The sequence below is a fragment of the Pelophylax lessonae genome (assembly GCF_965119305.1).
Source record: "Pelophylax lessonae genome assembly, chromosome: 1".
Lineage (NCBI taxonomy): Eukaryota > Metazoa > Chordata > Amphibia > Anura > Ranidae > Pelophylax > Pelophylax lessonae.
Genome location: NC_138768.1, coordinates 470,267,202 through 470,290,314, shown reverse-complemented (window position 1 = coordinate 470,290,314; position 23,113 = coordinate 470,267,202). Strand labels below are relative to the sequence as shown.

Sequence of the window (23,113 nt, the reverse complement as noted above, 5' to 3'; positions counted from 1 at the left end):
CCCACAGCTCTACCAGCTTCCCTCCTCTCCTTTCCAGCCGGCTGTTGCTGTGGGGATATTTTAGGATGAGTGGGGAAAGGGGCCGGTAAATATATAATTTTCTGGCCCCCTCCCTTTCTGAATGAACATCGTAAGTGTGTGTTTGAGCTTTGGTGTGCACACCCTAATGCATTAGGCAGGGCACACCTATGCATTGCTCAACACTATATTACAATATACAAGTAATTTAACAGTGTAACACCATAGCTCCCAACTGTTCTTGATTTCGGGGGACTGTCCCTGATTTGGAACAAAGTCTCTCTGTCCCTCAGTCCTCCTCATTTCTCCCTCATTTTGGTCTATATAATTGTCTATAAAATGCACTTTATATCTTTAAAAAAGTGTTTCCCATTGCTAAACCTTTCAGCCAATTTCAAAATTGCTGCATTTGTAAACCTCAAAAGCCAGTATAAAGGAATAATAGTGGTAAAAATAAGTACTTGTGGGTTTAACTAATTGTTTTTTGTATTAATCTCCTTTAAGGGGGCATGGCAGGGGGGTGTGTTCTATCCCTACATACTTTTGTTAATAGATGTCCCTCGTTCCTATCTCAGAATGTTGGGAGGTATGCAACACATGTGCACATTTTTTTTTTTTCTAAAGCCATTGCGCAGGCTATGTGTTTCTCCAAAAATATATTTTATTTATGGAAAGAAGTTGATCAGCTGATTGACCCACTAACTTTTTCAATTTCTTTAGAAATTCGAGCAAAAAGATCTATTAATACTGAGAATTCAATCAACAAAGAAGGAGTCCGCCACATACTAGCCATTATAGGTGGCTTGAGCTAGAAACTTAAAGCGTAACTCCACTTTTGTTGAGAAAAAAACATTTCCCTCTGGGTGATCTGTGTACATTGCAAGGGTTTTAACAAACTTTGTTGCAGATTCCTACCTTTTGTTATTCTGAAGAAATTATTGTTTGTTCCTCTATGCTGAGTGGGTCAAATGGGAGTGGTTTCATAATTATCTGTCAGCTGTGGCAGCTGCAGGGCTCTAATGAGGAAATCTGCTGGGCCTGCATCCCTTTAGATGTGTTCCCATTGGGAATATCTCACCAAAAATTAAAATTTTTGTTCCAGGGGATGCCAGAAATCTGACTTGTATCTTAGTGCAGACTTCTGAGAAAATTGGTGAGCCAATCACACAAGCAGGAAATGATGTTTCTGGGGTGTGGTCAGTATATATTCTGTGTACAGAACACCTCCAGGTAGCCATATTGCATTGCATTTCCAGAACATTACAGCGGCTGCAGATTGAAAAGGAAAGGCAATTTTTAATAACATTCAAATACGATATGATTTGTGTCACAATTATTTACGCTATATTGTTTTTTCTTTATTTGCTGATTTTTTCCCCCACAAAAGTGGAGTTACCCTTTAAATTAACACATTCTATACAATAAGTCAGTCAGTGAGCTACAAATTTGAAATGCTTTAAAAGTTTATTTGACAATTGATTTGAGAAACTATTGAAATAGAAGGGTGCACATAAGCAAGAAAGATATATCCAGCAGCGGGAATTTTTTCTGGAAGGCTATTAATGAATGGGGCTTATTCTGCTGTGTTATCTATTGATAGCACCATCAATGAAGTTTCGAAACAATGCAACTCGTGCAAAGAAATCAGGAGCCACTCCATTTCCACAGCTTCGGATTATAAAAGATGAAATCCCCTGAATCACCCCATTGCATACAAGGGGTCCCCCAGAGTCACCCTGGAAAAGAAAATTAAGAACACATGTCAAATCAGTTTGTTTTCATTCTCTATTTCCAGAACAAATTAACGAGTGCCAGAATTTTAGATTACGGTAAATCATGGGTATTCTCATTATATAAAGTAATTCCATTTGTAAACATTCAATTATCATTTTTATGAAGTTTAAAAGCTGCTATAAGTATTAGGTTACAATAGGCCTCAATTCTAAACGTTGGAGAAAAGGAAGCTAGAGTTGTTAACAAATCGTGTTCCAGTTGCTTTTTTCTATTGCACAAAAGCATCATGAAAAGACTTCAAGTTGGCTGTTATGACAAATACATAAACTTTTCCTTTTTCCTTTGGACATAAGACCTAGTTATTTTAAGAATGAGTAGAAAAATGAAAATTTGTCCACCACCCACCAATGACCTCTTCAGCAGGGACATATTTCAAGATATGAATTCCTTTACTGCTCGGCCTGTAACAGGACCAGCGAGGTATGACTTTCAGGATTTTGCATCTCTAGTCTACTGAAATCCTACACATTGGCAAGGCTAAGGACAGGTCCTGCCATATAAATCAATGGGTTTTACGTGCACATTAACCAAGATAATTCAAATAACAATGGCAAGTGTTAGAGAACTTGCAGCCCTTGTCAGTGAAGACAGTCTTTTTTCTTGTTAATTAAGGTATGGGGGTATAACTTACCTTTTTATTGCAGATGCTAGGGTTGGAGGTTGGAGTTTAATTTTGCTTTTTAAAGTGAACTTGGAACCCTCACACCTATTTCACTATCACTACTAAGGCATTGCTTTGATTACTAGTACTACTAGGATTAGAGGAACTTAATTTCTTTTCTTTTGAGAAGAGGAGATTAAGGGGGATATGATCAACATGTATAAATACATAAAGGGTCCATATAGTGAACTTGGTCATCACAGAGGACAAAGGGGGCACTCTTTACGTCTGGAGGAAAGTAGGCTTGATCTCCAATGGAAAAGTTTCTTCACAGTAAGAGCTGTGAAAATGTGGAAGAGACTCCCTCAAAAGCTGGTTCTGGCCAGCTCAGTAGATTGCTTCAAAAAAGACCTGGATTATTTCCTAAATGTACATAATATACCTGGATACTAACATTTATAGGTAAAGTTGATCCAGAGAATATCTGATTGCCTCTCAGGGAATCAGGAAGGAACTTTGTTCCCCTGCTGGAGCAAATTGGATCATGCTTTGTTGGGGTTTTTTTGCCTTCCTCTGGATCAACTGCGGGTATAGGATTGTGTAATTGTGTATGTGGGATTGTATTTTTTTTTTTTTCCTTTTTTTTCCTTTTTCCCTTTTATAGATTGAACTAGATCAGCCTTTCTCAACTTTTTCAACACAGAGAAACCCTTAAAATACATTTCTGGTCTCGGGGAACCCCTGCTAAAATTTAAAAACCTTAAGTTCTTTAAGTATATAAACAGTAAGAAAGCGAGGCCAGAACACATTGGCCCCATAAAAGATGATAAAGGAAATATGGCCACTGAGGACAAAGAAAAGGCGGAAGTGTTAAATAATTTCTTTTCTTCAGTCTTTACAAAAGAATCGGGGGGCTGTGGATGTGGTATATCTGGACTTTGCAAAGGCCTTTGACACCGTTCCCCACAAACGATTACTGTTCAAACTAAGGAAGGTAGGTATGGACCATAAGGTGAGTACCTGGATAGAGAACTGGCTCCAGGGGAGAGTACAGAGGGTGGTGATTAATGGGGAGTACTCGGATTGGGCGGGTGTGGAAAGTGGGGTCCCCCAGGGTTCTGTCCTGGGACCAATCCTGTTTAATTTGTTCATAAATGATCTAGAGGAGGGGATATCTAGCACAATCTCAGTATTTGCAGATGATACTAAACTAGGCATGCCAATATCTTCTATGCAGGATGTGGAAACCTTGCAAGCAGACCTGAACAAAATAACGGGATGGGCAACTACATGGCAGATGAGGTTTAATGTTGATAAATGTAAAGTAATGCACTTGGGGGCCAGAAACCAGAAAGCAAGCCACTCACTAGGGAGGGGAACCTCTGGGTGAGTCTAGGATGGAAAAGGACTTGGGGGTACTGGTAGACAACAAGCTTGGCAGTGGCATGCAATGCCAAGCCGCCGCAAGCAAAGCCAACAGAATACTGGGATGTATAAAAAAGGGGATTCACTCCAGAAATAAAGAGATTATTCTCCCACTCTACAAGACTCTGGTCCGGCCACATCTGGAGTATGCTGTCCAGTTCTGGGCACCGGTCCTCAGGAAGGATGTGCTGGAATTGGAGAAAGTCCAGAGAAGGGCAACAAAAATAATTAGGGGAATGGAGGACATCAGCTATGAGGAAAGACTACAAGCACTGAACTTATTCTCTCTGGAGAAAAGACGATTGAGGGGGGATATGATATCAATGTACAAATACTGTACTGGTGACCCGAGCATAAGGAACAAACTATTCAGAGAAAGGAGATACAATAAGACACGTGGCCACTCACTAAAACTAGAGGAAAGGCGGTTTAACCTTAAAGTGCGTAAGGGGTTCTTCACTGTAAGAGCGGTAAGGATGTGGAATTCTCTTCCACAAGCAGTCGTATCAGCAGGGAGCATTGATAGTTTCAAAAAACTATTAGATGGGCACCTTAGAGACCACAACATACAGGGGTATACAATGTACGGTTAAAAGCAAACACACACACACACATCATAGGTTGAACTGGATGGACTGATGTCTTTTTTCAACCTCACTAACTATGTAACTATGTAACTCATGACACATTAGTGTGACAGTCAGTGGGAAGAATGCTCCTTACTTTTGTCATCATTGGGAAGAATTACCCCCTTACAGATAGTTGAAAGGAACAATGGTGTCATTGGGAACTTATTGGAGAGGCAGAAATTGCCCATTGCTCAAGGAACTCCTAGCAACCTCAGGAGGAACCCTAGGGTTCCACGAAACCCTGAACTAGATGGACTAGTGTCTTTTTTTTAACCTAACTAACTATACTATTGCAACGATCAGTGACTTTCAGTGGTGTTCTGCAAACCAAACCAACCAGTCAGTTACAGCTTTAATTGGTAATGTATAAGGCACTGCTCTTTGCACCTTTGTCTTTTGGTTCTTCATAAAAAAAGGTCAAATTGCAGACAACTAAATGAAACCTGTACTGAGTAAAATATGAAAGTTGTAACTGGACTCCTTCTGAAAACAGGATTTAAGTGGCTGAAATATGAGTCATTGACCTGGAAAACCTATCTAATTTCAAAAGCCAGAGTAAAATTAGAACTCCTGATCTGCATAATTGTTTCTTGGTCAGTGTCCTTCAAAAGCATTAAACCCATTGGATGCCCATGAAAGTGAAGCATCGAGCCAGTTTAGAAGAAGTTTTCAGCAAAGGCACACTCCATATTTCTCTTAGTACAGGTCTCTGTTATAGCATCTGTGTATCCCACAGTAAAGTTGAAACCACACTACTGCATTTCAGCGAATACACTATGTACACGTGCATGCATTTTGAAAGTCACCCCAATGTACTAAGAGAAAGCACCTGTGCAGTATAGCACGGCACAACACAATATCCTGCATTGCATCCTTGCACATTTTTTGCTGCACTGGGGGTTTTAGCAACCCATTCAATATGGGCTGCCAATGCATCCCAGTGTAATAGGTGTAACAAAGGTTTGAATCCAGCCTCAGTGATTAGATGCTAATTCTTTCTCAAAATGAGCACTAAAAAAGGACACCTGGAATGTAATGATGGGCGGAATGCAAAGCAAACATATTTGCTTTCCTCTAGTTTTCCCAAAGTAAACCATAATGCATCACTGAAATTTGGGATATCTTCAGCCCTTATAACTGACTACTCCTTCTGTAAGTGATGGTCATGTTTTTTTATCTCAACCAGAATTGCTGTCACATGTTGTGACAGGCTTACTATACAATAGGTGTTGGTTTTCAGACAAATCTAGCTCCTGGTTTCTGGTTTCCAGGAGTATTATTATTATTATTAAAAAATATTTCAACCCAGAATTGTATTTTCATGATATGTGTCTGCTGTACAATGTGCTTGTATGGAAATGTATCCTGTTTTCTTTGTATTGCTTCCTTTGTGTGAAAAAGCTGGTTATCCCGCCAGTCTCTCTTCTTTCCTATTAAAAACTGAGCACACTAGGCATGACAGCAGCACAGCATTGTCAGTTTTCTAGCTGTACTGAAAACTCAACCTACTTTCCTCCAATAATCAGACTTGTCCTGACGTCCCCCCACACACACAGCCATTCACTGGGAAGATCAGGGTGCTGCTGTTTCTCCTCCCTCAGCTCTTTAAGTTCAATTTAAACTGAATGGGTTGTTTTACAAGGTAAGGATTTACATATACATTAACTGTTAGTTTTTACTCACAAAGCATATGCCCGCCTGTCTCATGAATACTCCAGTGCAAATGTTGTTTGGACGACACAAGTCTCTGCTGGTCACAGTGACATTAAGCTCTTGCAGGAGGTCTGGAGTCCGTGATTGAGTCCCTAGCCGTCCCCATCCAGACGTCACACATTGTGTCCCAGCGGGGACTGTCTCATTCACACGGGGTAGAGTTACTACTTGCACTCTGGAGTTCAGAGATGCGGCCCTGTCAAGCTGAACAGAGAACAGAAGAATTTATCTAATTCTGGAGCCTGAAAGAGTAATTGCCATTGCAATATTTCATAACACATTATTTTAACTGCCATATTACTCACTCTTAATACAAGGATGTCATTCTCCAATGTTTGGGGATTGAAGCCATTTTCAAAAACTTGTGCGATCCTAAAGGTTTGTTTGGAGTTCTCATTATTACGGAGAGAATGAGCCCCTAATACTACAGTCACTTGAGATGGGTTCCTAGGAGTGAGAGAAGAATGAAAATATAACATTTTGTTGTTTTTTTTCAAATCTGTTTATTAAAGTTTTCATGTAAAAACAAGTACCACAAACACAACACTGAAGCAAAACCGTGAATAAACTTGTGTTCCCCACGCAGGGGACATAGATTAAAATCCCAGGACATTATCAGATTGGAAATGGTGTGACCATGTAACCTGCACCTCCTGCTGCCAAAACTCAATCTATATAATGATAGCTGTCCCAGTTTCCTGCACATAGCACAAAACAGACAAACGTTCTGTTAGGCATCTCTAGGCCTTTCTTATTTAATGTCTAGGAAGCCATAGAAGGGTCTGCCAACCATTTGGTCCACACTTAGGAGATTATCAACAAGGCCTAGTATACAGATTTCAATGGCTTTCAGGACCTGTATCTTGTGTAAGTAATAATGCTAATTTGCACCTCTGCCCAAAAACCTGTAATGTGAGAGCGAGCAGGACCATAAGATGTTGGAATAGTCACCCTGTGGGTCACCACACCTCTAACTCTCCAAAGAGTGGGAGGGATTCATCATATGCAGTCTAGAAGGGGTAAAATAGGCTCTATGTACTAATGCAAACTGGATTAATCTTTCACGTAAAGAAACAATGTTTTAGACGGTAGATCCCAAATGTCATCCCAATCCTCAGTGTCTAAGTGTGGTGCATCCTTTAACCATTTGTCTCTCAGTTTGTCTAATGGAGGCAAGGCAACCAACACCAGATGGGCATAAATGCACGATGTGGGTTTTTCAATACAGTCGGTTCTAAGCAGTTGGTCAAGCTTCGACTCCACTAGCCTCAGGGAGGTCAGTGGAAATTGGCTATGGAAGACGTGGGAGAGCTGCCTGTAATTAAAATTGTGCATGAGTGGTACAATAAAATCTTCAGACAGGCGGGCTAAAGGGGCGTAATGAGCCCTGATCCACTATCTGAGAGATACATTTAATTTTGTATTTAGTTCACACAACTGGCTCCGGTGGCATAAAGAAATGAGGTAGAGAGGGGTTCTTCCAGAGGGGTGCATTGGGTGACACTGCAGTGTTAGGGTATTTTTCACAAGCCAATCTGGTCCTCTATGCTCTAATAGTTGTAAACTTAGATGGAGTTAGGGTATACGAAGCCTTGGGACCACAAAATTAGAGCTTGCAAAGCCTCTAAGGATCCAATAATGGCCACCTCCAGTATAGTAGATGAGTTTGTTTGGTCCGGGGAGAGCCACCGGGTGAAAATATAACATTTAATATGATAAATATATTGTGATATATTGTCAGTTCATGATGGGTACTGAGATGGCAATGAGTATGCTCGTGTCATAATCGGAATGAAAACATTTAAGGGACAACTAGAGGCTCTAAACATGTACTAATGTACTATTGGATGCACAAGCCTAAATTTCTGAAGTTATTGCAGTGCTACTTTCGTGCAAATCATACAAAGTTCTATGTATTAAATTTGCTTGTATAGCAAACTTATCACCCCAAAAAATATTAAAGTGCTAAAACTATGTAATAAATATTATGCAATGAATCTTGTGTTCAATCAAAAGTCTTTTGTGTCTATGTAATATATAAACATCCAACCAATTTCAAAAAGTTTTGGGTCATAAACCTGAACAATCTTCTATGGGCCTTGTGCCACCAATTTCACTGTGTATCAGGCCTACATTTCCTCCACCAGCAGTGCTTTACAATCAAGATGGGCTCTCGCCTTGAATCTATGACCTGCATATTACAGAGGTCACAGGCTGTATTTTTCCCCCCATTCTGGGGTCCAGAGGTATCAGGCAATCTCCACTTATCTCCACTGTCATTCAAGGTAAAGCATAAACACTACATAGTGCTCACAGTTTTAAAACCACATTTATTAATATCAGTTTTAATAAAATACTCACTCACATTCTTTTTGTGCACATATACCCAGGACTTCATCATCATACACATACAGGAAAAAGGATCAACTATCGGTTTTATTTATCAGACTGGCGATAGATGAGTCATTAGTGGCTGTATAAATTGCACTGGGAATAAGTGCACAAAAGAATGTGAGTCAGCTTTGTATTGAAATTGGGTTTAATAAATGTGATTTTGTGCCGGTTCACATATGTGCGGCTGCGGCGATCGCATATAATATCGGAGCGCACTGCTCCTTCATTACATGCGATCGGGTGTGCGGTGCGAATTCAGCCATACACTTTGTATGGCTAAATTCGCACTGCACCCGCAGTAAAGTCGCACATGACCCTTTTTTTGAGCTGCATCAGGATCGGATCGCACAGTGGTGCACACTTGTGCGATCCGATCCTGTGCGAACTATAAGATCGCACTGCGATATGCGATCAAACTGGGGGTGTCATTAACATTACATTGACACCCCCAGCGTATTGCATATGGCAGTGTGAACTGCCAAGGGTGCGTTTGCGATGCGGGAACAGGCTGCGAATTCGCAGCCTTCCCGCATCGCATAAGTTTGAACAGAGCCTTTAAAACGGTGAGCACTATGTAGTGTTTATGCTTTGCTTTGGGTGACGGTGGAGACAAGTAGAGATTGCCTGGTACCTCTGGACCTAAGTGCACATAACTTTAGCACTCTAATATATTTTGGGTGATAGGGTTGCCATACAAGCATGTTTTATATGTATATCTGTGTGTGATTTTGCAGTAGCTCAATGTTTCTAGGGAATACACAAGCCTCATGAAGTAAGAAAAAACCTTTTCCTACCATGAGCCAAATCCTCCGTCATTTGTGTCTCAAATGCTCTCTTTCTAGGATACTGTAGATCACAGAGGGTTTTAGCAACAGAAGCAGTGCTGTTAATCCAGAAGGCAGTGACCAGGTGCTAACTGATAAGCTAAGCCATCCACGTTTAAGGTATAGACTCTGTCTCCCCTTTTCTCTCTTATCTCTGATTTGTTGGCAGTATTTTGCTTTATAAAAACCCTGAGCAGGTTCTCATAATATAATGATGGGCTGTAGAAACATTGTGAGGGGTGACAGACAATCATATATTTTGCTAATATATGAGGGATTTCTATACTCCTATTGAATCTTTGTCACCCATGCTATGCTCACAGGAATGAGGCTGTCACCCAGACAAATATGTTTATTCTGGTAATTATCTATCATCATCATAAGGGGTGTGTGCAAAAATGGACATATATTATTTTAGGCCCCTTTCACACTGCCCTGCTGCAGTTTCCTTGCAGCATGGGTGCAGAGCAGTGTACCTGCGGTTTCCATGCGGGTTACCTGCGCTTTTCCAATAGACTTCTATAAGGTTGTTTTTGCTGTGTTTCCTGAAAGTGCACAAAAGATGCAGCATGCAGGACTTTTGGGCAATTTCAGAAAACGCACCGAGAACACCCAATCTAGTGGAAGTCTATGGGAAAGCACGGGTAACCCGCGCAAAAACTGCAGTGCAGGGAAACCGCAGCAGAACAGTGTAAAAGCACCTTTCCTTTTTATATCCCACAAAAGGAATTGATATTAGGCCAGTGATTGGCAGTTTCAGCTCCCCTTTCTTTTTATCTTAACTTTCAGTATTATTGTTTATGGACAGTTGCCTTTTGGTGGTCGCCATGTGTGCCAAGTTAAATTTAGTGGCCTACACATGAGAGGAGGGTAACTGCTGCCAAGGTATGCATTGTGGTTCCTTTTGGCATTTTTGGCATTTCGGGTTTTATGTTGATTTTTTGACATGTTGTGGTAAGGATTTACTAACGTGGCTCTTTGGTGTACTATATATTCCTCCAGAGGAATCAGTGTTATCAGCTGCCTAACATGTCGAGAAATTGCCACATCAAAACACCTGTGGATTGCTAATATAGGATTCTAAATTTGGTCTACTATCATAATTATTATTCATCAATATACGGGTGGCAGTTTGTGTGGAGTGCAAATTACAGAAAAGAATACATATATTTACATGTTTTTTATTTTTGTGCATTGAACAATTTTGTAATTAAACTGGTTAAACTTTTATTTATATATATATACATATATATATATATATATATATATATATATATATATATATTTTTTTTTATACTTTTAAGTTTCTATAGGTGGGGCCTTTAAAATCCGTTTATTTTTACTTTTCTTGTTGTCACAAGCTAAAAGCTTCTTAGGTGCCCTAAAACACTAGCTAATAAGGCGCCCCCCCTGCCACATGGCTGCTTGACACCACAACTGGCAGGGAGACAGCTGCTTTGCATTGCCTTTTTCCTGCACCCAGCACTTGTCCGAGGCAAGCTCTGACAAAAGGAATGCAGAGAGAGCTGACTTGCTGTTGCTTGCCTTGGGAATGTGCTGGGAACCAGAGACAGGCGCTACAAAGCAAAGTACTACATGTAGTTTGCCCCATCAGAAGATGAGAAGGCAGGACAAAGTACTACATGTAGTTTGTCCCATCAGAAGATGGGAAGGTAGGACAAAGTATTACATGTGCGTTGTTCCATCAGGAAAAGAATAATGATAATTTTTCTTTAACAAACAGAGGTGAACATGCAGTTTTGAAAAGCTGGGTCCTGAATGATTGTTAGCTATCTTTAAATTTAGGAGTAGTCTAGGGAGAGTAATTTAAGACAATAGAGCTTTTTTTCAAAAGGAATCTTGTAGCTTTTAAGAGAAGATGTTATATACAGTATGCAGTGCATAAATAGACTCGTGATGAAGCAGAAAGAACAGTTTGGAGATGTCATGGCAGTAGATGGAAAAGAGCAGAAGGCAATATGTGACAGGACTTTCACCCAACTATCTCTACTCCACTATCCTAGAAACAATTTTTGTATATGTCTGTATGTGCGCGGGGCTTACAAAGTGTATCCAGAAAGTTGTATCCAGGAAGTTCAAGAAGTCAACACCACGTGGTTGATGAAATGGCACAGGTGGAATTCCTACCAACTTTTTTCACTTATTCAGACAGAGTGATATCAATAAGATAACATTTACAAAACAAAATATATAGAAAAGTAATGTAGGTTTTACATCTAATTTAAAGTTGGCCCTAAATGGAGCAATGTTTGGCATTCGTGTTATGCCAGACAACATTCGCTCAGTGGGTGGCCTTGTGGGCCCCCTCCTGCCCAACATCCTTCAATTGAAAAAATGGAAGGTGCTGGGCAAAGAATTGTTGGCTAAATAGTGTCTGTATCCAATCAGATGAAGGCAATGTTCAGGTATTTTGACAGCTGGTGTGGTCTGCTGTCAAAATATAAAATTGGCACTAGGAGATTTGTCTAGATTTGTCTAAATGTTTGGCCTGCAGGCCAACCCTTATGGCCAACTTTAGTCTTGCAACAGCCTTGGTAAATTGTAAAGGTTGCAAACTAACTAGTGGATACTAAACAGTAGGCAGTAGTCAAGGAAATACATTTTGAGTGTATGAACTAGAACTTTGGCAGTCTCCTGAGCAAGGAAAGACTATATTTTGGTGGTGCTGTGAAAGGGACAGATGTAGGATACATTGGCAAAAAGGTATCAGGGATCAGTTTGGAATGTGGAAAAGAGATGAAGAATAGGTTAGCTATACTTTGGTCAAGTGTATGGATTATTTAAACCAATCAAAACAAATTATTTAAAAGCAGTTCAAAATGAAACAACACTAGTGGGAATGTATGCCTGGATATCATCTATATACAGATGGTATGAACTGCTATGAAAAGAAACTTTTTGTTCAAGAGTGTTGGGGAAGAAAAAGAACTAGTACTGGTCTAAGGATTCATCCTACACGTGAGATCAAAGTAGAGAAGCAGAGTAAGAAATCCTTTGAAATTGATCTGAAGGAGTCTTCTGCCACCTTAATAAGATTCGTTTCTAATGAATGTGCCCAGCAAAAATCCAAAATGAAAAGAATCAAGTACAAATTAAGATTGAAGGACTACAGTAAGTCAGTTAAAGACAAGATATTGAAGCACTTTGGGTGTGTATTGAAGAGGATAAATTGGGTGGAAGCTAGAAATTTAAGACGCTTAAAAATAGCGTTATTCTTCAATATCGTTGACACAATTGTACATATGATGGGCATAGGGCAAAATGCCTGTAGAGAAAGAAAGGATAAATAGGAAGGTTTAATAAAGGGGTCAGAGTGGAGAAGCAGAGCTATGGATTCTAACAGGTTGTAGGAATAGATGATGATAGATCAGACTTTTTAGTTTTCTATATCTTTGGGGCAAAATCAGTATCTTGAGCTGAAGTAGTCTGATATGGTAGGGAGTTAAATGTGCCAATAAGTTGACATATTAGAGGCTTATGAAGGTAAATGTGTGGAAGAGTAACTTTGCTTAACTATGCTGAGTTCAGTGTTATATTTTACTAGTAGTCAAGAAAATTTGCCCTTAGACCACCAATTCTTTAACTATAATAGAATAATTGTGGATAGTTCAAGAGGAAAATATGTGGAAACCAGGAAGAAAAACTATTCAAGAAGCAGAAAATCATGGCCAGGTGATAGTATGAGGATGAGATAGGGAAAAAGAATGGAGAGGTTGCATGGATTATGAAGGAAATAGGGAAACCAAGTGAAGTCATAGTAAGTGTAGTGAATATAGATTAAGAGGGCTACACCTGTAGCAAGATCATAAGGTGTGGATAATACATAAATATACATAAATAAATAAAAAGCCAATAAAATAGTGTTGCAGCACATTTGGTGTCAGGGAGCAGTCAGGTTTCAGTGAAGGTAAGTGTTGACTTAGAGACCAAGATCATAGTAGACTAAGGTTTAGGCATTCTACAATGCCTACAGAGCACCAGAGATGCAAAGATGAAGGGATAAATAAAAGGCAATTTTTCTAAGTAGATAGGGTTGTAAAATGGACAATGGTATTAAAAGTGAGTATGTTCCATTCAAGGTGTGTAGGTGCAAGTACAGTGCATTATGGCTAAAGGCTGTGTGCCACTAGTAAGGCAGCATTGTGAAGATTAGGAAACCAAGAAACATAACTTGATTAAAAGAAAAGATCTAAGTTTATTAAACTAGATACTTACAGGTTTGATAGACAATGGGCAGCAGTCATAAGAAATTGAGGGGCAATTAGAGATCCCCCACAGAAATGCTGCCGTCTGAACTGTAGGGAGGCAATGTAAGGATGTGAGTTGGGTATGGCTTCCCTTCCCCCAACAATTTCAGTATTGAAGGATCCTAGAAAGAGATATCACAAATGTAATGAAATCCTGTGCTTCATGTATTCCTAAACTAAAAAAAGATTAATATAATATTAATTATAGCTTTTGCAGGTATGGTTTTTCTAGGCAGTCTGTAACATGGAAAATGTCTAACAACTGACCATACTAGAGAACTTCTTTTACTGTTAACAAACGTTGGTAAAATCCCAACATGTCTACCAAATACACCTAATCCTCAAAAAGATATGCAAAGGATGGCATGCCTTATTTTTATTACTGTGCATTATTTACACGCATATTATTATCTGCATGCACATTATATTATCACATTATAATATTAGCTTTACATTTATTTGTAATTAAAGGATAATTTACAAATGCAAGTGGATTTGGCTCTATTACATATCAATAGTTGGTGTTGATAGTAGGTTTATTTAGGTATCTGCTTAGGGGGGAAAAAACGGGAACCGTTCCAAGTAAAGATAAAAATCATACTTCCTGAAATAATTTTGGGCTTTCAATATTTAACAGTTAATTTCATGTAAAAATATCAATGAAATAAAGAATAAAAACATGTAAAATAATTATTGTGAATATCCAGATTGACACAAATATGAGATACTTTGTAATGCATTTGCTTTCACTTTACATGCACAATAATTTAATCTGCTGCTCTTTGGGCTAAGTAAAACTGTATGTGTACAATGTTACATTATTAGGGTAAAATATGAAAATGAAAATATATCCCACCTCTGGAAAAGAATTTCAGATCAAATACAATCAGTTGTTCTAAACTTCTAAAATATATATGCATTTTTTTAAATTTCAAAACAGCTTTTTTAGCTATAGAAATACAGTAAATGTAGGTTTACTTTACTAATTAATGTTACAGGCAGCAAAGTTGTTGGTTTGAATCCCAACCATGACACTTCCTACTTTTATTCTCTCTATGCCTGCTTGAGTTTCTTCCCACACTCCAAAGACATGCTGGTAGGTTAATTAGTTCATGTCTAAATTGGCCCTAGTATATGTTTGAAAGGGCAGGGACTGATGTGAATGTACAATATATATATACAAAGAACTGTGTAAATTAAAAGCAGTATTTACTTCAATAAAATGACTGAGCACCAAGAGGAACTTAAAGCCCAATCACCCAGCGCTCTGCAAGTGGTGTGCATAAACACATCAACAGTATAACTCAAAAAGCTGCCGCCTAAGATAAATAACAGTATATAAGGTGCGTACTAATCACAAATAATATTATAAATCAATATGCACAAGCAGCGCTGCTTGTGCATATTGATTTATAATATTATTTGTGATTAATACGCACCTTATATACAGCAGTATTTACTTACCTGTAATAAATAAATAAATGGGACCCCATCTCATCCATTTGTGCTCAAGACACCCTTTTCTTGCATTGGTTCTACCTACCCCTTCTTTCTAATAAATGCTATAGTTTTGCAATATGCATGCAAGGGTTAATGGGAATCTTTGGCTTTAATCACATTTGTGCACTTTGGACATATTTCTAATGTTAAAGTGTAACTACATTATTTTTTATTCTTTTTTTGGGCTTTTCCTAAATGTTTAATTAATCATGCTGCAGGCTTAAATATGTCAGTTTGACTATAAGGTATGCCAAAAGTTAGTTAAAACACCGACCCGGGCATGTGAGAAGAAACTGAAAAGAACTTTAGAAAATATGAGCTTAGCGACATCAAAACTGAAAGGGAAATGCATTAAAATACATATAAGACTGTATACTAAAGTATGCGCTAATGGACCCCAGAGCAGTACACCTAATGGCCTGTATACACCATCAGAAAATCGTATAAAAAATACTGCTTTCAAAGCGATTGTACGATAATCTGATCGTTAGTACACAGCTTAAGAGAGCCAATCATGACACTTCATGTAAAATTATCCGATGGGAGAAGCATAAACATTTTTCTTGTACGATACCAGATCATACGATTTTAGTTTAATCCGTTCTTTCGAAAACACAATACAAATGCAATACAACACTTCCAAATTTTTATTCTGTCGTACGAGAATTTTCGTAAATTCAGTGAACTCTTCATTTTCGATATGAGTCTGGCATGCAAAAAAATGGATGATCATTTGTCAAATATTCCTATCATGTGTACCAGGCATTAGGTTTATAATATGCACCATTCAAAAAGCTTTCAGATTATATTAACTAATATCCAGAAATGTAATATTACAAACCTAGCACTGGAATTACAAAGCAACTCTTAAACTGAATAAAACTGACTTTCAGGCCAGGTTCACATTTATGCAAATTGTTCACATAGGTCCGGGGCGGCCGTGGTCCGCATTCCAAAAGGGTCCTGTGCGTCTTTGGGTCAGGTGCAAATTTAGGCAAAAAAGTGGACTTGATTCACACCTGAACCCGGAGAACAGGAACGCACCGGACCCCATACTAGGAACCGAGGCCGCACATATGTGAACCCGGCCTCAAAGAGTAAACTGTATACACTTTAGTAACACCCTACACTGAATATAATGTTAAAAAAAAAAAAATAAAATAAGACGTTCCATGTAAATTGTTCTATACAATTTCAGATAATAACAATGTATTGCCTTGGTTGGCTTTGGTTCTGAGTATGTTTCCCCCAATCAATCAAATGTTTCTTTTAAAAAAATTAGAATTGTGGTAATGTGTTATACAAAACATATTCCTTCATAAATATTTCTTATGCAATATATAACCTCTACATACTATTGTTTTATGAACATCGGGACCAACTAACTGCTTTAACTTTGTTAATATAACCAACACACCAATGTCTATGGGTAGATTTATAAACTAATGGTACCTTCAAACATAGGTTCGGTTTAAAGCTAGAAGTCATTAGCACACCATGTTTCTGGCAGAAACATAAATTATAAATACAAAATATTGCCGAACATACAGAATGGATAATACATCTGCATTAAAATGTACTACTTACCCCCATTCACTTGGCATACACACAAAGCTGCCACTAATGCAAGCAGATGATCCATGTTACTTAATGTTATGCTACGCTATGCCATGCCTTTAGAGCCTGGAAATTTATAGCTTTCTGGTAATGGCTTATATTACATAATTAACTGTTGTTTCTTACCCACAATGAGCAAGCTGCAATTACACAAGAGTAGAGGTCCAGAAACTGGAAATGGTGTGGAAAATTCTTAAACAGAAAAGAGAAGTATAAAACAAAAGACGTTACTAAAGATCAATACTGATTCAGTTATGTAAGTAAGAAAATCATACAAGGATGATGCCACCCTCTAAATGTCTCCTTTTCTTTTTCACTAACAGCTACACTGTATTACCAAAAGTATTGGGACGCCTGCCTTTACATGCACATGAACTTTAATGGCATCCCAGTCTTAGTCTATAGGGTTCAATATTGAGTTGGCCCACCCTTTGCAGCTGTAACAGCTTCAACTTTTCTGGGAAGGCTGTCCTCAAGGTTTAGGAGCGTGTCTATGGGAATGTTTGACCATTCTTCCAGAAGTGCATCTGTGAGGTTAAGCACTGATGTTTGAGAGAAGGCCTGGCTCGCAGTCTCCACTCTAATTCATCCCAAAGGTGTTCTTACGGGTTGAGGTCAGGACTCTGTGCAGGCCAGTCAAGTTCCTCCACCCCAAACTCACTCATCCATGTCTTTATGGACCTTGCTTTGTGCATGCTAGAACAGGAAGGGGCCATCCTCAAACTGTTCCCACAAAGTTAGGAGCATGAAATTGTCCAAAATGTCTTGGTATGCTGACGCCTTAGGAGTTCTCTTGACTGGAACTAAGGGGCCAAGTCCAACCCCTGAAAAACAACCCCACACCACAATCCCCCCTATACCAAATTATTATTTTTTTTTCTACCTTAACTTTCATCATGCATAGATCGTTCATTTGGCAGGGTGTGCAGGAGATGAGTGATCAGATAACAGCCTATGGGGATAGAGCTGTGGTATTTAAAACAGGAAAAGTATGTTCTGGGTATTGGAAAACGCTCACCATACACTATACAATCTGATTGTAAAATCTCCTTTAGAACTACCATCAACTATGTAGTACAAGGGCCTGCCTGATTGGAGTGAATGGATCGATAGGTGGGTCCTCCTATTCCATAATTTTGGTAAATCAAAAGGAATTTGTACAGAGATACAAGTACATAGTGGACGGAAATGCTCAGTTGTCAATCCCAGTTCTCATCTCTGCATAGTAGGAACTCACATTCCCACATGTGGTTTTTTTTTTGTTTTTTTTTTGAGGGGGGGGGGCGGGTGTTTTGGAGCATTTTCACTTGTCACCCATAGGGCAGCCCATCCACTTGAATGGGCTGCCCTACAAGAAACAATTGCCCCTAAGAAGCTCCAGAAGTTTTTTATAGAGTTGAGCGTGGTGCGATTTTTACCATGATTTTTGGTGTAGCTCATTTTTGAAATGCAAGGCAAAGTTTCCATTTTCTGTGCTGTTTGCCATATGTTTGGAAACACACTGTTGTGAATGGAACCTCATTGTTCTTGTGTAAACACACAAATTTAACTTTCAGGCACCATTCACATCTAGCCTAGTGGGAGTGCGTGTTTTTTGGCTAATTTTTCCCATGACACGCATAGGGCAGGCCATTGATTTCAATAGGGTGCGCTACATGTGGCTCATGGGACATTTGGCTCATGGGATGGCCTTGCAGTTCGCGGCAAATTTTGCTTGTTCGCTACCCACCAATTTTGCGAATGCATGGCGTTGTTCGCGCCGGCCATATTAGTTTAATGTCCACAAAAGTCATTTAAAGGGCTGCAATTTATTTGGTCCACTATATAGGGGTGTAATCCACGGTATAATATACTTTGTAATATAAAAAGCATATTATAGTGGATTTGTATTGTGCACTGTGCAGCATTGTGACAGGTGTGGTGACTGAGCGTTGCTGCAGCAATACTACAAATAGTGACAAAAGCACTTTTAATGTATTATAACTGGTGTGATAGACCAGTGGCCCCCCCAATACAATATATTGAAGTGGGGTATTATCTGAGTATACTTTTACAAGTGTATTTGTATCCTGCAACAATATTGCCTCTTTTGCTGTGTTAACTCTGCTACACACAGTGCCAAACTCACTGGCCAATTTTTTGAACAACTGGTGTGATAGACCAGTGGCCCCCCCAATACCACATATTGAAGTGGGTATTATTTAACAGTATAATTTTCTAAGAGTGTATTTTAGTCCTGCAAAAATGTGGCCTCTTTTGCTGTGTTAACTGTGCTACACACAGTGACAACAGTTACTGGCCAATTATTTGTAGAACTGGTGTGATAAACCTGTGGCCCCCAAATACCACAGATTGAAGCGGGGTGTTATATACCTTTTTCCAGATATACTGTGATTCTCTAGAGACTTTTTGTTATATTCTCCGTGTTGTGAGAGACACATGACTCTGGTCTGGAACAACGGGTGTTTATTCAGTACTCTCTGTACACTATAACATGCATTTCAGCACAGCTCTGCATATCAATACATCTCTACATGTGTCTCCAAGATGGCCACTCTGCCCCTTGACCCTTGTCATCACTCCTGGGTGGAGCCAGCCTTAAAGTGACAGTACATGTGAAACCCTTCAGGTATAACACCTTCCATCCACCCCTAAAAAAAACAACAAAAAAAAAAAAACACAACAAAACGAGAACAGGCATAAAACAGTAACTAATAATTGTCCAATACAGTCCTCAAACTCAGGAGATTTACATGGCTTCTTCCGTGTCCGGATGTGAGAACAACTTCCAGGGACGCTACGGGGAGAACATGGCAGCGGATCACTTTCGGTGGGCCCGTCGAAAGTCTCGTAACCGCTCTTGCATTTGAAACCGGTCAGGAGGGCGACAGCGTTGTTGAGGACTGGCACCCAGCGACTCGGGGCCGGAGGAAGCAGGGCTGGCCGGAATGGACACCGGCGGGGCCAAGAGGGGATCCCTTAGCTCAGAGGGTGAACAGACCTCTGGACCAGGGCTGGAGGGCTCTGTTGGAGCTGAGTTCAAAAGTTCAGAGCCGCCCCAAGCATCAGTCTCAATGCCTCCTGATCCGGTAGGAGCAGATCCTTGAGACACTGGAGGTGCAGCCGATGTCAGGGATTCGGGCAGCTGAGAACTAGGACGCAATTGGTCCGCATGCCGTCTGCAAATGGAACCATCTTCCAGGCAGACCCGATACATTTTGGGTCCCAAAGTCTCTGCGACTATAGCAGGAAGCCAACGAGTGTTGGAAGCGCCATAAGATCGGGCCCATACCTTTTGCTGGGCTGTAAACTGGGGAATCTCGTCGTATTCGACCCTCTTGTCTTGGGACTGCCGTACATGTTTCTGGACCGTTTGAGGGCAGAGCATATCCAAAACAGTCCATGGCTGCCGACCCAAAAGAAGTTCAGCTGGAGTTTTCCCAGTGGTTGCATGTGGTGTGGTTCTGTAAGCAGAAAGGAAAGAGTCCAGCTGCTGGGGTGACAGGGACTGTTGTTTACTTGTAGCCACAGTAGCTTTGAAATAGCGTTTGAAGGTCTGTACAAACCTTTCTGCTTGACCATTTGTAGCCGGGTGGTAAGGTGCGGTCAACTTGTGTTTGATGTTGTGGGCAGTCAGGAAACTCTGAAACTCCTGGCTTGTGAATTGTGCACCGTTGTCTGTGACAATTTCTCTGGGGTATCCAAACGTAGCAGCGAGATGTAACAGTATGGAAATCGTTGCCTTAGTCGTTGGCTGGGTAACAGGAATGACCTCAGGCCACTTTGAATTAGCATCAATAATGATCAAAAAGGTGTGTACTCTGATCGGGCCTGCAAAGTCCAAGTGTAGTCGAAACCAGGGGACCGTGGGCCAAGTCCAGGGCTGGACGCACCCTCGAGGAGGGTCTCTTGCAGTTTGTGCACATCCAGCACACGCATTCACATATGTCGTGATATCGGAGTCGAGGTTCGGCCACCACACATAGCCTTGGGCCTTTTGTTTCATACGTGTGCCCCCGGGATGACCAGTATGTAGCAAGTCCAGAATGTGTCTCCGGAGGGTCTGTGGAACGATCACTCGGTCTCCCCATAAAACACAGTTGCCAGCCACAGTTAATTCCAGACGCCTACAGAAGTAAGGTTCATAATCCTGTGTGACAGTTGCAGGCCAACCGTACCGTACCCAGGAGAGTATTGTCTTAAGGAAGGTATCCTTGGCTGTATGGGCTGCTACTTCCCCGGAAGACAGAAAGGACAGGCTGGTGTAACGACAACTCTTGACAGGTGGAGAAGAGTCTGTTAATGTCCTTGTCAGCCGGGACATGGCGTCCACATTAGCATTGGCATCATGGCTGCGATACTGGATTTTGTAGCTATATGCTCCCAAGAATAGGGCATAGCGTTGAAGACGGGCCGCAGTCGTCTGGTAGATGCCTTTGTCAGGCCTAAAGATCTGAAGGAGTGGTTTATGATCAGTCAGTATGGTGAATTCCCTACCATACAGGTAAAGATGAAACTTCTTAATTGCCCATATGAGCCAGAGCCTCTTTGTCAATGTGAGAGTAATTGCTTTCTGCTTTTGTCAAGGACCTGGAGGTGAATGCCACAGGTTTCTCTGACCCATCTGGTAAAATGTGAGATAGTACAGCCCCTAGACCATAGGGTGAGGCATCACAAGCCAAGGTGAGTGGCCTTTGGAGGTCATAGTGCACGAGCATGCGGGACGCCAACAGCTTTCGCTTAGAAACTTCAAATGCATGTTGGCATGCAGCCGACCAGTTCCATCTGAAGTGTTTCTCCAAAAGCTTGTTCAACGGAAACAAAGTGTGTGCTAGATCCGGCAGGAATTTGTGGTAATAGTTCAGCAAGCCCAGGTATGATCGCAGCTGTTGGACGTTGGTTGGGGCTGGAGCTTTTACTAAAGCATCAACTTTGGCTTCCATGGTGTGTATACCCTCTGCATCCACAAGGTGGCCACAAAACTCCAATTTAGGTACCATGAATTGGCATTTCGCTAAGTTCACTTTTAGACCCTGCTCTTGGAGTCTGGCCAACACAAGCTCCACGTTACGCTTGTGTTCCTGGTCCGTCAGGCCCGTGATGAGCATGTCATCTAACAGGCACTGTGTGAAAGGAATGTCTGCCAAAATCTCATCCATTTTGCGTTGCCAAATGGCTGGGGCGGAGGCTACACCAAACACCATCCGATTGTATTTATACAGTCCCTTGTGAGTGTTGATAGTTAGAAACTTGCGGGACGAAGGGTGGACCTCAAACTGTAAATAAGCTTGCCTGAGATCAAGCTTGGTGAACTTTTGACCTCCTGCAAGAGAGGCAAAAATGTCATCTACTCTGGGTAGGGGATACTGGTCTATCTCCAGTTGAGAATTTAGTGCCATGCGGAAATCGCCACAAATGCGTAAGTCCCCATTCGCTTTCTTTACTGGTACAACTGGTGATGCCCACTCGCTGTGCTCTACCTTTGAGATGACACCTTGTTCCTCCAGCCGGCTTAGTTCAGCTTCCACACCTGCTCGGAGTGCGAAAGGTACCGTCCGAGCTTTGAAGAACCTAGGCTGGGCATTGGGTTTCAGCCTGAGTCTCACACAGTCATGCTTTATTTTTCCCAAATGGTTATCAAAGACTTGTGGGAATCGCTGTTTCAGGGATTCCACCCATCCCTCGTTATCTCTTGATGTGATGGTCACGGTGTTGCAGGGGTTAATGGCGATGTCTGGCATGCCAAAGTGAGCAATCCAGTCTCTCCCAAAAAGGGGGGGTCCCCCATGTTCTAGGATATATAATGGCATTCTCTTTGTCTGACCCTTGTAGGATACCTGTACTTTCACTGTGACGGTACTCGCCGTCACTGAGACTGAAAAAAACTATGTGACAGATAAATTGATGGTTTGGACTGCTCAGTTGATCAGACTTGTAACAGATGCATGTCATCAGCTCAAACACCTGTCTTCCATGGATTGTAAATCATGTTGATTTGATCATCTATTGTTTACTGTGGGTTCTCAGTATTTACACTATAATATGTGTATTTGTATCTTGTTTTACCCTTGGTGCCGGCAGTCTGGGCTTCCAGGCTGACTTAAGTACGCTGAGCTAATTAGCATGTGAATGATAACCTTGTCTAGATGGGATTAGCCATGAGTCAGCTCTACCTCGTTATCTATTCATTATGTGATGCTTTTATGTAAATATTCAGGCCATTGTTCAAGTAGTGTCTGTCATGCTTCTCAAGTGTATAAAAGTCTACTGCTTGTTTTAATAAAGGAGTTAGTTGCTTTCAGAGACATACAAGCTAAGTTCAGGCTAGTT

The 23,113-nt window shown here is 40.6% G+C and overlaps 1 protein-coding gene across 1 annotated transcript; it reads right to left on the bottom strand.

Annotated features, from left to right (window-relative positions):
- Positions 1-1,463: 1,463 nt before the first annotated feature.
- Positions 1,464-16,874, bottom strand: LOC309546430 (myeloblastin-like). Its single transcript, XM_082246115.1, has 5 exons — positions 16,754-16,874; positions 13,635-13,788; positions 6,486-6,627; positions 6,151-6,384; positions 1,464-1,754 (listed from the first exon to the last, which is right to left on the bottom strand). Exons 1-5 carry the CDS (start codon positions 16,806-16,808, stop codon positions 1,605-1,607), a joined length of 735 nt encoding a protein of 244 aa, XP_082102241.1. The 5' UTR covers positions 16,809-16,874; the 3' UTR covers positions 1,464-1,604.
- Positions 16,875-23,113: the final 6,239 nt, after the last annotated feature.

Bases quoted from the DNA above. Each gene is read 5' to 3' on its own strand.
- LOC309546430 (XM_082246115.1), bottom strand. From the start codon at position 16,808: ATGGATCATCTGCTTGCATTAGTGGCAGCTTTGTGTGTATGCCAAGTG. The intron at 6,385-6,485 runs GTGAGTAATATG...TTCTCTGTTCAG, and splicing joins ATGACATCCTTGTATTAAGA to CTTGACAGGGCCGCATCTCT. The intron at 1,755-6,150 runs GTGAGTAAAAAC...TTTCTTTTCCAG, and splicing joins GACAGGCGGGCATATGCTTT to GGTGACTCTGGGGGACCCCT.